The sequence below is a fragment of the Pholis gunnellus genome (genome assembly GCF_910591455.1).
Source record: "Pholis gunnellus genome assembly, chromosome: 22".
In the NCBI taxonomy this organism is placed as follows: domain Eukaryota; kingdom Metazoa; phylum Chordata; class Actinopteri; order Perciformes; family Pholidae; genus Pholis; species Pholis gunnellus.
This window is the reverse complement of record NC_136549.1, coordinates 8,323,558-8,340,266: the sequence shown is the minus strand read 5'-3', so window position 1 is coordinate 8,340,266 and position 16,709 is coordinate 8,323,558. Positions and strand designations below refer to the sequence as shown.

Below are 16,709 nucleotides of genomic sequence, written 5' to 3'. Positions count from 1 at the left end.
GTTGCTGGTTAATAAGACCACATGAAAACAAAACACACTTCATGCAAATCAGCCCCGCTTCAAAGCAATATTAGCTTGTTTTCATTCTAATTTCCCTTTTTAATTGACATTTTTTTATGCTATTACGAAATTTCAAGTGAGTTGGAGTCGAGCACGGCCTGCCAGCCGGCGTAGGCGCTGTTCAAAAATCATCTTCAAACAACTCGATCACCTCACTCAGTTGATGAGGGACCTGGCCTTCAGTCTGTTTTATTCTATTATAGAGCAGCTCGTGAAAAAAACAACTTCCTCTCTGCTCATCCCCAAAATACGATTTCAATTGATTAAGTGCCACGGTTGGAAAGGAGCATCATCAGATTTGACCAAAGTCTCTCCGCGTGTTGCCACAGCTCCGAATGGGTGAGAAAGTCTGCGAGTGGGAAGATGAATGTATAGAGAGGGAGAGGGGGAAGGAGAGGAGGAGGAGGATGAATGTATAGTGGAATGTGCAAAGACGGAAAGGAAGGGACAGAGCGGAATGGAGGGGAGCGTGATGGATGTTTGGGAGGATGTGGTGGCGATGGAGGGGTGTGGAAAGAAAAAGCAAGACCGGGAGATTTCTGCCCGATCCGCAGCATAATCATCCAATGTGTCTCCATCTGGCTTGGCAAAGACATCATTAAGAAAACCCGAGGTCGTCTGGGTTCACGGAGCCGCCGAGGCTCAGCCTCACTCCCATCCCTCCCGCCACTCAATTTGTATAATTTGCCTCCATTTCGAGTCTCTTTTGAAAAGAACCTGTTTGACCCCTACTGTGGAGGAGTCAGAAAGTTGTGTCTAAATGAAATGGATGGCTGAGAGACTCCCCGCGAGTGTGTGGCCAGTCAATAGCCTGGCAGGGAGATGCTGATGCTGATTCTAGGAGATGGCAGCACTTCGGAGGAGTTGTTTAGGTATGCAGGATGAGCAAGAGAGGCCCACGGAGAGAGAGAGGGAAAGAGACAAGAGAGCTGGTGATGGGAGGGAAATGAAAAGTTGAAGTGTGCCCTTCCCTGAGGTGATTTGTACACGTGACCCCAGATTGAAGGAATGCTCAGTGGCATGCGTACTCTTCTGCAAAAAAAAAAAAAAAGGCGTGCGTTCTGTTTATGTTTCATATTCCGTCGTGATGAGGCTGCACTCTCAGGGACGGAGGGAAGGAGGAGCAGAGGGGGTGGGAGACGGTGGTGCCGTGGAGGAGTGATTACCCGGCGTGGAGCTGAGGGATGAGAGCCGAACGGGTATTTTATTTTGTCAATTGGAGTGTGCAAATGGAAATGTCAGAGCGGCCGGAAAACTAATGAATCTGATAGGAGAGATGCCACCTCTCCTGCCGAATGCCTGATCAATTGCCATTGTCTTCAGAGGGCGCCGATGTTTCTCGTTGTTATTTTTTGATGGTTTTCTCTGCCCGGCCGGGCTGTTTGCGGTTAAGAGTTTGATGGCAAACTTTGAGTCAAGGAAATAAAGGAATCGATCGAAGACAGGAATCAATGCTTTCATCTGTTACTTACAAGTCTGGGCCTGTGGAAAGTGATTCTGGATTAGAGTTTCCTAACTCGGTTAGCAAAGTAAACAAACAGAGGAGGGTGTTGCCAGCCCCTGAACGATTTGCCTCTGCCCCTATCACAGTTGGAAAAACGTCAATTTGCGCTCTTTTATTTCCACATTTCTATTTAGTGACAGATACAAAAAAATCCCTAATGGCAATAACAGAAAACAAGTTGTCTCACTTCAATCAAGCAAGTGACTTTCATAACCTTGGAGCGCTTTTTGTGCATTAGTGGCACAAAATGACAGATGTGTTTAGTTTAAATTTAGACTGACAATGATCTAGCGCGCCGGGGCTTTGTGCTTGTTCGCTCACAATTTCTGGTTACTTGATGAGTGCTGCAAAGACTGCAAGCGGGATGAAAAGAAGAAAAAAATAAAAAACCTGCATTTGCACTATTCTGTTTTGACAAGCAGGCTAATTTCTGCCGAGGGTCATCAATATTTCTGACACTTCAGTGGCGGCATAAATATAGAATGAATGTCCCTTTGTTGTGCTCGGGGAGCTACATGCCTCCGAGCATCAACACAAATCACTTGGATCTGATTGTTAGCTTGTTCAGTCAGTCGACGAGACTGTCACCGGTCCCTCAGGAGTCCGCCTGCTTTCAATATCATGCATCATAAACAATATCCAATTTGGACTATTGAACTATGAAAATACATAACGCGAGCGAGCGAGGGAGGGAAATGACAAGAAATCAACCAGCTGTATGAGTGATGAGTAAAAGCACTGGTTTGTGGTTTTGATGTAAAACAGTCTTTGTGGGGGCGGGCAACATGATGGTTTAATGTGGAAGAATACGTGTGTCGCTGATTCTTACCTTTAGAATAAAGGTGTCCATTCGTTTGGCTGCTCACCTGAATCACACGCTGATGTGGCTTTGTTTGAGTTGTATCAAAGTGTCTCTCTCTGTGTCCTCACTGCTGTGGGCTTAAGACCTCTTTGTTCTAAGAGCGGTCCCACTCCTTTGATTGAATCCCCCCTCATTACCTCTGTTCCCTCTTGATTTCCATCAGTTTTGTTCTTTTTCTTCTCACCTTGCTAATCCTCCGCCGGTGACTGGCACTTGCTCAACCTTCACAGCCCTCCCTTTGAAGCCCGCGGGGCGGACTGGGCAGCAAGCGTCTCCCGGGCTCCAGAGCGAAAGCCCATGGAGACAGAAATAGTAATTTTTTTTTTTTAAATGGAGATGCAGCGAAGACTTCCACTAATGGCCTGCAGGACTAAGAGCGAGGAGCCAGGCCCTCGTTATCGCCCGTGTTCTTTTGGACGCACTTCAGAGGGCCGAGGGACGCTGTCTCCTTTGACAGAAGAGACGGCGCTTACAAATGGTACAGATCTCTACAGCGAGTCGTGCAGAGAGTACATAAATAGGACTTTTAGTCATATTCATTTATTTTAAGACATTTTTCTTTACTGATCTCAACATATTCAGCAGAAGGCCCTCGTAAAGCTCCAGTATGGGGTGGCTTTTCATTCCCCAGTGAGAGAAAAAATGTTTTAACATGGCGAATAATTTGTTATTGGGACAATAATAAATGTGATGGTATTCCACAGCCTGCTGCTAATTCCACCATTAACATAATACGATTTAATAGGTCACTCAGTTTCTTTTATTTCATAGATGAACAGCTTTCATTCAGTAGAAACATCATTTTAGATGCGTACATTATGAAGGAGAGCAGATTGCCAGACTGTTAACTACCCCATTCCAATAATCTGGATAGATAATTTATGTAAAACACAATTATCATCAATATGAAACAGCCATTCAGTTTCGCCGTTATCTCGGCTAAACTGGTTGGATTTGTCTTATCTGGAGATGAGAGGAAACAGGAGACATATCAACAGAGAGAGGGACGGAGAGAGAAAAGGGAATCTATCACAAAGATAATGAAGATCAAACACAGGCCTTTGGTTATTGTTATTCTAGTTTCCAGGGAAGCGTGTAATGAACTGAAGCAATATGGTTGTTTTTGTGTAACCTCACAGCGAGCCGCATGCTGCTCCACAGTGTGTGGAGTCACACAGAGCCGCCATCCACACATACCGGGGGGGGTTGGGAGCATGATTGATGGTGCACCGCAGCTATTTGTGTGTTCTTTTTGAGAGCAAGTTAAAAAATCCCGGTGTAAATGGCTCTGACAGACGGCAGGGAGACGCATACAAAGACATCTTTTTTTTCATTAAGCTTGATGAGCATGAAAACCTGAGCAAGGGACCAAACGGACGAGTATCGTGTGTGTAAATATGCTCGCAGTTTGCTCAGGTATGAGTAGTCATTTGAAACATAAAAGCGAGAGGTACATTGCTTTATCTGCCCCGATGTGTTCCTCCGTTGAATGGCCCTCATGAGCCTCGGCCCCCTTCTAATAAAAATCCATCCCTCTGTCCACCCAACGTCATTACATCAAAGAATAAGGCCGCCCGTCTTGATGAAAGAGACAATTTATTTAGGTCATACACCCCTTTTTGCTGCCGCATTGTTAAAGTACACAATACTCTCTGGAGCGCAGCAAAGGACTGTGATGCTGAAATGTAGTTCAGATAACTCACAATGTTGAGCGATAAAGAATACCAATAACCGAGGAATAGTTATACATTGAGGAGGATTGAAAAAAGAGCCAGTACAAGTTAGTGGTTATCCGGTTTTCCACCAGATGCTGATAATCTTTTTAGGGAAATAAAACTTCTTCTTTTTGTCAGATTTATTACCAGATTGCGTCATTATTTTTTTTTTTTGTCATCCCTGGTGTGTAAAATCCAAAGAAAACAACAAAATAAAAGACAAACCGATCCTACAAAGAACCAATCCAACCCAAAAAGATCAATTTAGTTGAATCACATCATGATCATCATCAAATGATTATCTAAACACTAACATGAATTAAATGTACTTCCATTAAAAGTATAAATGGTATACATCGATACTGAAACCGTTTTAGTCGGTCATTGAGGTCAGTTTATATATATATATTTAAATTAGATTCAGAACTCACTTTGGTGGAAACTGGTCATACAATTTAATATCTCAATTTAATGTTAGAGTGCCTCTAATCTGATTTATTAACTGAAACAAACGTCTGAGAGCCCTGCAGAGCAGCGGCCCTGAGCTGCCCAGTGGGCCACACTTGCATGCGCTCACATGCACGAAAAGCACGTGCAGCCGGCACTATGTCAACAAAGCTCGGAAAAGAAAATAATATTAATGTTCAGAATGTTAATGCTACTTCAAGGTGGGTCCTTATTTTGTTTAATTCACTGCTGTACAGCTGCCATGAACATGTGCTGCTTGAGTGCTGCGCATGGTTGTTACTCATGTTGCTCAGTGCTCTCGATGCTTTCATCTAGAATTAACAAATGGAAACTTATTAAACTGAACCAAGAAAGAATCAAGTTAGACAGACGAGAATTAACCGGTTCGTCACCTTGAATTAGTCGAGCCACATTTGTTTCTAGCTGACAGAAAATTACAAGGGTTCATCATGAAAGTATTTTAACACTAAAAGGGTGCACAATAGCTGGTGCAGTAGTATTTTTTAATTTTTTATTTCTCTCTCTTTGTTTGGATTTATTGTGGCCGGTCTGTGTGAACGCATCACTAACAACAGAAACACTAACAACAGAAACACACATTCATTTAGACGTGCCAGAAATCTAAAAAACAAACTTTATTTCTGTGTTTTGTGTCTAAGAGTCTTTTGTGTTCGCTGCTTTTGCCCGTCATGCTGTTATCTGCTAATTTGCTTTTTATTATTGTGAATAAATTGCAAAATTTTGTTATCTGCTCTCTGAAAAGATACAATTTTATAATTGCTGCAAAGAGTCAAACTCTGAAAAACAGTAACAAGTAAAGAAAATATGGTACTAAAGTGGCATTAATGAGGCACCATCACATGGATTTTTCTGCATGTTTATGTGTTCTTTACTAAACACTCTCTCACTTAAAACTTAAACTCACTGAAGTTGAATCCATCATGTTCCATGTCCTCCATGTCAACTCTCCCCTGGTTAAATAAAACAGTTGGCACAGATGCTCTATCAATTTGGCCAGTGCATAATTACCATATTACATTCATGCTTTGGGCAAATATTAGTTCTACGGGCATTCATTATTTCAAAAAGCCCTGGAGACTGACTTCAGAGTTGTAACCCGCATCAACAACTATCACCCGACTCTGCTTCAAGCCTTCCCTCTGCCTGCAGCAGGTCGTTTTACAGATGGTTCTGAGTGAAGCATTAGCCCGCCGTAAAAAAAGGTGGTACTTGCGCAGAGACGGTAACCGTAGGTGGCTCTTCCACCATCTCACAACAAGACGTTAATGTTCAGTGATGATTAATGCGGGCTGCTGTGAATATCGATGGCCTCTGTAGCACTAATGACTCTGATGGGAGCGATGCTGCATCTGTGTCGTGGAGTTGACGATGCTTTATGAAACCTACTAAGAAAAGGGTGTTCCTCCATGTCCTTTCTTGTTAGGACCCCCCTTTCCCCCCCTTAATCCCAATCCATCAGTAATGTGAGCACCTGCATGTGAATAACTCATTAGTCGCTGCATCGATCGGCTGCATGCCCACTTCATAGAGGAAACGGACAAGGGGAGGCAGCAATCAATCAGTGGCTCAGGAAACCAATCATCTATTTGTGAATGGGTCTTTCAATTAGCAGGAAAGCACTCTGCGGTGTAATATTATTCCCACATTCAATCCAGGTTCATATTTGACTGCGGTTCAAGACTTATTGACCCGTATTTGTCAGTATGTTGGGTCCGCTTCCTCTTTCACTTGTGGAATTTCAGTGATGCCATGCAAGTTGTGAGTCATAGGGGAATATATGTAAATGCGAAAGCAACACTCTGTCGGGTGCAGGAAATGGAAGTGACTAATGGCAGCTGTGTTTTGATGGGACACTTTCCCTGTATGTTAATGGATTCACATGCACGCGGATGTGTGTGCGTACTTGTGTGGTTATGTCCACACACTGCAGAGGCTTGGGGGGGGGGGGGTGTTGGAGACGCCCTAGGAGTGATGGCTATGGAAATGGAGACAAGAAGAGGCCAGGCAGAGCAGAAAGGCCCACACACAAATGGCTTTTGACTGGTTGCTCTCTGACGAGCCGTACCAAATCCGGTGTGACATTCTGTCTCCACTTTTCAGGAAATACACAGCAATGCATGTTCAGACTGGCGATGCGCTGGGCAAATTGTGGCTCGCTGATGATGCGCGGTGTGTATGAAAAATTAGCTTCGGTGTAAACGCATCAAAGGGTGATAAGACACGAAAACAACCTACAATGCTGCATCAAAATTGTTTTATTAATAAAGGTTCACCATCATTGTTTTCTGTCCTATGACTGCAGGAGGCAAATGCATTTCTATTTGTGTCAAGAAAGCAATCCCTGCTCTGTTATTGCAATCTATAGGTCATCCATTTGTTCTTCCAGTAGCTGCTATAAATGCCTCTTAAAAGCAAGCATTGGCATTAAACACAGTGCTAGCAGCAGGATTGTAAATGCATGTTGACATTTCCCTTTTCATTTGAATGTAGGAGCCTGTAGCTACACCGGCTGACCTGCAGTCACGTGGAAGTTTGTAACTTTAATAAGCTCATAATTCAAACATATGAAAGTGCCTGTGGCAGCTGCAGCATTGTTTGCTCTCTGCAGCCCCAACAGTACTATAGGATTTCTTTCATTTTTATCTCAGCGAGAGGGGAATTTAAATATTTAATTGCAGTCCAAAAAGGGAAGACAAAGGAACACAACATTTAGAATTAAATCAGGCTGTCGTCAGAATAAGACTATTATTAATATTAGCTAGTTGGAGAACCATCTGTGTATAAGTGTGTAAATAGGAAATTAGTAGAAGAGCATTGAACTAAATCATCTGAGTAATGCTATCAAATGTAAGCTGGCTCACAAATGTACCTTTCCTGTAATACTTTTTTTTCATATAATAATCCAAAGAGGAAATTGCCTGCCAGTCACTGACTTAATGGCTGCCTTCTGTTGAAAATTAAATAAATAAATGCACTATTGAACTGGCACCTCCCACTGTTGGATTGCACCTCTGAATCTCAGGCCCCCTGACAATGATCCTTGCTAAATTACAATGAATACGTAACCAGTAGGAACACCTATCTATAAGCCTCTACAGAGCATGCTTTTTATATCTGCCTCAGAGCAGATGGCTTTTTTTTTAATAGAACAAGGTGGTTTTAATATTTGAAATATTTGAAGAATCAGCGAGAAACATCGTTTTTTTTCTTCCTCACTGCGGATTAAATGGTGGCAGCTCACTGCTTCTTTTCATGTGGGATTTAAGTTAAATCCAGAGGGGTTTTTTTTCTAATAAAGGTTGCTTTGAATGTACAAATTCAAATAAAAATAAAAAAAGCTATCATCCAAACTCAAAATGCGTGCCAGTGGATGGAGAGCGTCATCGGCGAGGAGAGAGGCAGAGAGAGAAGAGAACAAGATGGAGGAAATGCATGAGATTGGGACAGACGGCAGGAGAGATGAGTTGCTGGCTATCATTCAGCGTATTCACTCAAGTATGTCATTAAATCATGAGTTGTAAAAAAAACAAAAATAGAAATGACAAATATGGCAAGCTTTGAGCTGCTTTGGTGAACTCATTTAGTGGCTTCTTCCTCTGCTCTCGTGTTGTTTCTTCGTGCCCGCCGACTGAGAGAGAGACCGAATTCTGCTTGAATGTATGTTTGCATGTACCTACGCATGTTGTTGTTTTGGTGCGTATGTGGGTACAGTTCTCAGCATCCGCATTTGTGCCTGTATTTGCAAAGAGACGGGGCTCGTTCTGACCTGAGCGGTACACTGCGTCGTATTTTAACTCCCTTTGTCTTTGACAGATGGCTCGGCTCTAAAAGCCTCTGTCCATGGTGCTGAAGGCTGGCCTGATGTATGAGCGTCAGGGCCTGCTTGATAAATCCACCATGTCACTCCGCCTCTGACAGCCATTCATCATGCTTGGCTTTCTCATGTGAAATGTTCTGCGTGCTGGATAATTCAGTCAGACAAATAAAATGGGAGTCCTAAAGCTCAGTCCCACCATGCGTTGACTTTTCAGCACTGTACTTTATCTCTCTTGTCAGAGGGACGCTGTGTCCCTGCCTAAACACAGGCAGCAGCAGCTGCAGCACAGTGACTATATTCAGACCAGCTGAAGGACGAACATGTTCTTAATGAGGCGGCTAATGAGTTCTGTTCTTTTGTTGCTGTTTTTTTTTCTTCTTCTTCCCAGGGTTAGGACGGCCATTCAACCATTCAGCGTGACTTTTCCCCCGTGGCCTGCCCTCAAAAGACTCCCTCTGTACGACCAGGTCATTGTCAATCATGTGTTTTGCATGCTTGCAGTCACACATAAAAGTCATTTAACAGTGTACATTACCCCATGTTGGATGATGACTAAAATAAATGGTAGCATTATAATACCATGCATTTTGCTTTGAGATAAATCTAGTGCATTGTGACACATATGAGAATAAAGAAAAGGCAAAAACTAGGCAATCGTTTGTAAAAGAAACAATGACATTTATTTATTTTTCATAGCACTTTACTTAATTAGTCTGTTGTGCCCATTGATCACATATAATACAGTTAATATAAAAATGGCTTTTTAACTTTACACCCAAAGCAACAACGAAATGTTTTCTTAAAATATGTATGCTAAAAATACTGAGAAAGTATTTCCACTAAAAGTACCGGAAATAGCTTGCGACTCTGCAATGACGTGGCCATGTTTTCTTCTCTGTTTACCTCATGTAGTTCTTGTTGTAGGCACTTACCAGGGCATAACAGACCGCTTCGTGAGGAGATCACACATCAATCCCCTCAGTTTTAATCAACCTGTTATATTTGTTTTAGTCCAACACATTTGTCTTTTTTTTCCTAGTCACCGTTGCAATGAGAACTACACAGCATAAACAGCCATTTGGCAAATGTCCTCTCTCGATACTCATTGTGTAGCTGAATTTCATTAAGCTTAATGTGACGTTGTAATCAAAAGTAGTCTGCCCCTTGCCTCGATTTGAAACCCATTTAAACTGTTCGCATACAGATGATTTGTCATTACATCAACATAATAGAATATATAACAATATTTCCATGAAAAATCAAGAATCCATTTTAAATAGAAAAAGGGGGTTTATATTTCATCAAAAGGCTTACACCATAGTCACTGTAATTTGTCTACTCTACTAAATCTCTCTTCCCATAATAGACAGGTGTTATTACTGTATCTCTAACTCGTCTATGGATGTTTGACAAAGCACAGACGGTATTGCTTGGGACCACACAGACAGTTCCACAACTCTGAACACATTTAACAGTCAATTACAAGAGAGTTGACCATCATCTTCACTTTCTTTTGTCTGCCTGCATTTCTCTATGAATGGTATTGAATGATATTGTTTTGCAGTAAATGCCCCTTTCTGTTGATTTTTAGCTGGGTTTGATGTAGCGGTTACAAAGCCACCACTTTAGCTGGGGTTGAAACTGGGAGAGCATGTAGTCTATTTTTAAACTGTTCCATCCCAGTCCAATGGTAGATTTGCCAGAGTATCTGAGCCGGGGACCAGCAATGGGTATGCCTTTTGAAACAGTACTACAGATCTCTCCACCCCTGCCCATGGCCTTGTCCATTCAGTGTAGTTGGTGTGTGGTGCTCTACAAAGCCGCGCTTCTTAAAAGACATTGTCAGACACATTTATGACTGTGGCTTTCACTTTGACTCCACTTGGCAGTCCCTTACCCGAAACCCACAGCTTTGTAAAGAAAGGAGAGTGCATACCGGTTGCTTCCACTGGTGTCAGCGAAGCTTTGGAGTCGCATTTCCTTATATCCCCATAAAGGTGATGGTTCCTCAGTGACACATAAATAAGCAGGCATGCCACTGAAATCACAGCCAAGAGCACACCAAACACGGTGATTACTGCTGTGTCCCATTTTTCTGTGTCCTTGGCTGCCAGCTCTAATCCCTTAGTGGTGACATTGACGCATTTGGTGTCATGCTTGTAGTGGACGCTGCCGACGTCCACGCAGACTTTGTACAGAGTGGCGGGGCTGAGATGGGTGAGGTTGTAGGCCTGGACGTCGGAGGGAACCCTGGTGGTAAACGCTGTGGTGGGATGGTTAGCGTCTGATCCTGTGTACCATTTAATGTTTGGGGCCAAGGTGCCGTGGCCGGCCTTCCACGAAACCAGGATGGAATTTGTCTCCACAGATTTGATTATGATATTCAGAGAGCCATTTGTAGGTTGGGGAAAATATCCATTCACCTCTACGGAAACAGATTTAAGATCAGCTCCAACCAGATTATGGGCAACACAAGTGTAAAGACCAGCTTCATTTTCTGTTATATCATAGATGTCAAAAGTTCCCTCTGGGTGCATGTAGAACTTGTCAGACACTGTGTTCGGCAGGACCCTGGTACCAGACGGGGTGATCCAGTAGATGTCCGGCTCTGGTTCAGCGAAGGCCCGACAATGGAGTGACACAGAGCTCCCGTTCCGTGCTTTGATGTGCCCAGGCATGCTTTCGGGAGATATGAGTGGCAGACAAATCTCCATCATCTCCCTGAAGTGCACCTGTCGGACATGCTGGCCCTCGTACTCTGGCGGCTCCACACAGTACAGTGAGTCAGGCTCCATGAAGCGAAGGTTGGTCTTGTTCATGTTCATCCAGCGGACTACGCAGTCACAGCGGATGGGGTTGCTGTGCATGCTAACCTCTCTGAGATTGGGGAGGGACTCGACAGTAATCCTGTGAAGGGCACTGAGCGCGTTGCCATTTAGCATTAGGGTTTCCAGCCGCGGTAGTTTGTAGAAAGCGTTCGGATGGATATAGGAGAGTTTAGGATTGTTGGTGGCTTCTATTTTGGTGAGCTCGGGGAGGTTATTGAGGGCAAAGCTGTCAATGGAAACTAGCTCTGGCATGCTATTAATCCCTAGTTCTTTCAGATGGAGCATATCCACAAAGTCTCCCCTCTGTATCCTCGCAATTGGGTTTTTATTTAGATCCAAAAACTTCAGATTTTTTGCATTTCTCAGGGCAGAATGAGGCACCTCAGCGAAAATATTATCATAGAACGAAATGCTCTCTAAGTTATCAAGACCCGCCAGTGCATCGTCAGGGAGCTGAGAGAGGTTCATCCTGGTGAGGACCAGACTGCGTAGGTTACCGAGAGGCTGGAAGTTCATATCATCGACGGAAAGAATAGGATTCTCACCGATCATCAGGATCTCTAGATTTGGCATGGGCTCGAACCACTCTTTTTGAATGGCCGTCAGCTTGTTAGAATTGAGGTGGAGCCGCACAAGGTTGCTGAGACCCTGAAAAGCCATCGAGGAAATGGAGGAGATGAGGTTGTGATTCATGTAGAGCTCCTGAAGGTTCGCCATCTCAGCAAGACTTCGCTCAGGCAACTCTCGTATCCAATTTTCCTCCAAATGAAGAGACAGCAGGTGAGGAAGATTCCCCAGCTGGACATCGCTGATAGAGGATAAATTGTTTTGCGATAAATCAATCTCCGTGATGTTGGCCAGGTAATCCAAGGGTTTGTCAATCTTGGCAACATTGTTTGTTTGCAGTAATAGTACTTGTGTGCCCACCGGTAATTGTTCCGGCAGGCTAAAGAGTCCCAAGTCATTACAGTCAACTGTCTGAGCCTCCATGTACACCGAACTTGGAGAAAACCAGGGTCTAATCTCACATACACAGAGCTTCGGGCAATCAGGCCTCTCCTCTGTGGCCACAACAAAAGAGGCCATGGCCAAGCCGACAAAGAGGCGATCCACGAATGACACGTCCTTCATATTGGACCGTTTCCCTCCAGTAAGAAATTGGTCCTTGTAGATTAAGTGGTCTGAGCTGTTAACTTCACAAATAATGAATCATTTGCTGCAGCCGCTGAGGCGATTGACTCACCACCCCTGCCACCGCCACCACCAACTGCAGCAGGGCTCCCTGGAGTTTTTTTGTCTTGCTGTGTCGACGCCCTTGGACGTAATGACCAGTCACTCACTGTTGCCTGCAGGTGTCAGGGTTCGGGGCCAACGCTGGAGTCAGACAGACCCGAGAAGGTGGGAGGGGGGAAAAAAAGAAGGAAAAAAAAAAAAAGGATGGAGCGATATTATACCTCAAAGGATTTATGTTAAGCACATTCATAGGTATCCATGAAAAATCTCTTTAACGATGGATGTCCTCATTGATTGTCGTCACTTGCTTCCAGAGTCCACAGCCCGGTCCATTCCTACCTGAGTAAGACAAACAAGACAGAGAGAAGCGGTGTGAGGATTACATGACACTGGACGTGGTCAGGCAATTTCATAATGGAGGGATTTGGGCATATTGACATTTGTCCTAGGCACACTGATGCACGTTGACATTTGTGCACGCTCCCTTCAAGATATGGAACCGTGGATTTAAATCTACTTGACCTTCTAGACTTCATTCTGGTGTGCCCCCCACCACATGGCATTCAATTCTGATGTTAGCGGTATGTCTATTATTGGTTAAATGGAAGGCTTTATTAAGAATCCTAAATGGCAGACATCCTAGGGATGAAGCCTTTGGGGCAAGCGGCTTAAAGACACTGGAATATGGCAGTTACTATGGCAACAGGTAAACGGGCAGCCAATGCCACACACAGTGAGACAGCTGAGCTGTACATGCAAACAGACGCAGCCTGCACCTGTTTGTTAGAAGATGCAGCAACCGACAGCTAAAAAGCTGTTAGTGTGTTTACGTCATTTATTTGCACACTAATCAAATTTAAAATTGTTTGCAAAATACACGCATTGCATACAGCAATGGTAGGATGTATAGACACATTGAGGCCTAAAGGGGGAAAACACTGCATAATTATGGTCACGGACACGTGTTTACAAATAACAATAATCAAAGGTCAAGAAGAGATTACCACAGGTTGTAAAAATAATGTGCCACCTGTGTCTGAAATGTCTCACTCATTCACTACTCTCAACACTTATGAATCATTGTCACTTGGCATCATCACGCACACTTTTGCAACAGAAATTCTACAGAAAGTAGTTTACCAGCAATTGACTTATTTCATTCTACTGTGGAGGTTTTTGAGGGCACTATATTAGTGCATACGTTTCCCACTGGTGGTGGGTTCATATAGTGGACACAACCCTCGTCTACATCGAGAGAAAGCTGAAGGCTGTAAATATTTTACATATTTCAATCGAATTTTAGGTGACATACAAGTGCATGCAGAACAAAACTTTATATTAGAGATGCAGGTATGTATAAGCAGTATTTTTAAGATATTTAAAATTTAAATTAAGTGTCAAAACTGTTTAGGCTGTTTAGAATAGTAGGCCTATGTTAAAGTTCATCAGTATCCTCCATGTTGTGAAATGTGGCATATATAACAGTAAAAGATTAAACACACATTACGAGGCAAACAAAACAATAAAGCGAACAGATTTAGTTCTTTGATTTTGTTGCCATTTATGATGTAATATTGATTACATTGCCCATAAATAACTTCACACAAGCCTGAATTATTTGAGAAACTCATCGCATGCTGTGCTGTAGATAACAAATAGGACTACGATGCATCCTCCTGCATGAGTCATAAAGCAGTGCCTCTTTTACCATCACATTATCTCCTGTTGTGGTAGAAAGTCCACAGAGGAAGTGCACCATGTAATTTGTCCCATGTAACTGCCTCTCACTGAACAGATAGGTTTGATGGTGCTTGTGATATTTTGGGCCTGTAAGAGCGTGTGGCACATCATGGGAAAAGTCAAGAGAGGCGGGATAAAATGGAAAGAATCCAGAGAAGAAGTGTGACGGCAGCTGGGAACTGAGCACAAGAAAAGAGAGATGGTTTCATTTCATCACCCTCGCCGTCTTCCCCTCAGCGGCCACGGGGGAGGTGGATGTGGGGGGGGGGGGAGGAGAAGTCTGTATATATAAATAAAATCTTCAGCGGGTCGCAGAAACGCCGCAATTTTCCCCGCTGGCGAAGCCAAGCCAGGGGTTCATTCCTCAATCTCTGCTCCAGCCAATTGGCTGGAGTCTGGTTTTGGAGGGGTGAGGGAGGAAGGAAGGTGGACAAGGAGCTAGTGGAACGAGAAAGAGAGAGGGGGGCGGGATTATTTTCAAAAGCACCTGGCACTTTAATAAGCTACAACACCCAGAGCATTCTGATAAACGGGGTTTAGCTTCCCTCCCTCAGCACTGGCCCTTCATTGTGGGCTCTGCCGTTGATCCGTGCCCTGGAAACAAAAGGCCATAATCTGTAATTCAGCCGACAGCGTTTGGGTCTCACCTCCGCTCGCGCCGGTTTCTCTCTTCAGCAATCACAATTACCAGCAGTGTAATGTGGTCAGGTTAGCTATTATTGTGTATCGCATTATTAACATGATGTTAGTTGTGTCTTTTGGGAGGGTTTAAGCAATGGCTTTTGTTTTATGATTGATATTTGCTGTTGTAGGCTTTGCCGCACTCCGAAATTAACACATTAAATAATGTGTTACGTCATCAGACTTCCGTAAGCCTGAAGATAGATGTGAGGAGGACATCATGGCAATGAGAGGTAGAAGGAGACAGATTGACAAAGACAATTAATTCTTGTTTTTAGTTTAATGTGAATGTCGGTTGTCTGGCGAGTATCTGGGATGGGATTAGGAAGGCTTTACCGGACAATTTGCAAGATGGTGTGGCCAGCAAACGCAACATAATTCCAGGCCAATTCATGAGGATACAATTCTGTTCACGATCATTCAACACGTGGCTCATTGAAATAGAGATTTTAGGCTTTGTTGTGGCCACCACTTCATTTTGACTGATTACAGTTACTGTCAAAGTTTGGATAATAGCATGTGGGCCCATTTATTTTTGAGATAATTGATTAATAGTTCGGTCTATATAGTGTCTTGACATATTGATCTTGTTTATTTTGTCCGAGCAACAGTCCTTGAAGGATAAGAAAATAAATTCACATTTGAGAAAATCGTCCCGGTGAATTTTCATCTTAAAAGAATTGAACAGTGAAGCAAAATTGTGGCAGATTAATTGTAAATGTAGATTTACTCTCAAATTACTATTATTATTATTATTAATCCTGCTTTTTTACTTTTATATATTCTAAATATCGCAGGACTTTCATTTACCCCATTTATGTTATTGACAAATGTATTTAAATCCCGTTTAATTTACAGTCTGCTGGGTGTCCGCTGAGGTCCCGTTGAAGGGCTGCTGAAGCAAAACAGTGGGAGTCATTTGTAAGAAGAAGCTGACTCAGAGGTGACATCTTGTGTGGCAATGTGTCTGATGTGGCAAATGTACTTCAGAGTCTTCAGGCATGCTTGCCGCCTGAGCGGAGGAATAGTGTTGAGCCAATGACTTAGTTATGTAATAAAACAATTTGCAATAAAGACGCCGATGTATTACAGCTAAGAAAATGTTTACACAATGCTCGCTTTCAGATTTGCTAAATGTCAATGACAAGTGGAACATCCTCAGACCTCAGTGTGGTTAATCAAGAGGTGTCGCGACACGTCGGCAAAATTGAAAAGCTTTCAACAACAGAGCCTCCATTAAGAATGCTTATCTGACGGGAGAAATATGGCTTGTTAAGGCTACAGAAACTGCATTTCATTCCACGTTGTTATGAAGTTTGCAATCTGGTACCAAATTGCATCATCTTAAGTGAACTATCCTAATCATGCACAGGCGGTTGAGCAGGTAAATTGGTATTGTACGACCGCATTATGTGAAGCCCAGTGAAGAGGCAGTCTATATTCTTCAGGCTGTGCACCGTGACTGCTGTGGCTATGGAGTCCACACACCTGTACTAACCTATTAGTAACAGGTCCAGTCAAGCTACCCAGCACACACATACACACACACACACACACACACACTGCTACGATGTAAAGCTAATTTCCAACTATCCGCTACTCGGTTGCCGGTAATTGCGGTGGAGAGGGGAGGCAGAAGGGAGAGACGAGATCTGGAGGACAAAATGACTCGCCAGAGGAGGAACTTGTCATTGTATCAGTAGTGGTGTATTAACCTCTGGGGACCCTGACTGTCATTGCGGAAAATATTAACCTTTGCAATACCATGAAGCCAAAGTAT

At 43.3% G+C, this 16,709-nt stretch overlaps 1 protein-coding gene across 1 annotated transcript; it reads right to left on the bottom strand.

Annotated features, from left to right (window-relative positions):
• Positions 1-10,276: 10,276 nt before the first annotated feature.
• On the bottom strand, positions 10,277-12,406 carry lrrn3b (leucine rich repeat neuronal 3b; the record flags this gene model as incomplete). Its single annotated transcript, XM_079184173.1, has 1 exon — positions 10,277-12,406. The coding sequence occupies one exon, from the start codon at positions 12,404-12,406 to the stop codon at positions 10,277-10,279; it is 2,130 nt and encodes a 709-aa protein (XP_079040299.1).
• Positions 12,407-16,709: the final 4,303 nt, after the last annotated feature.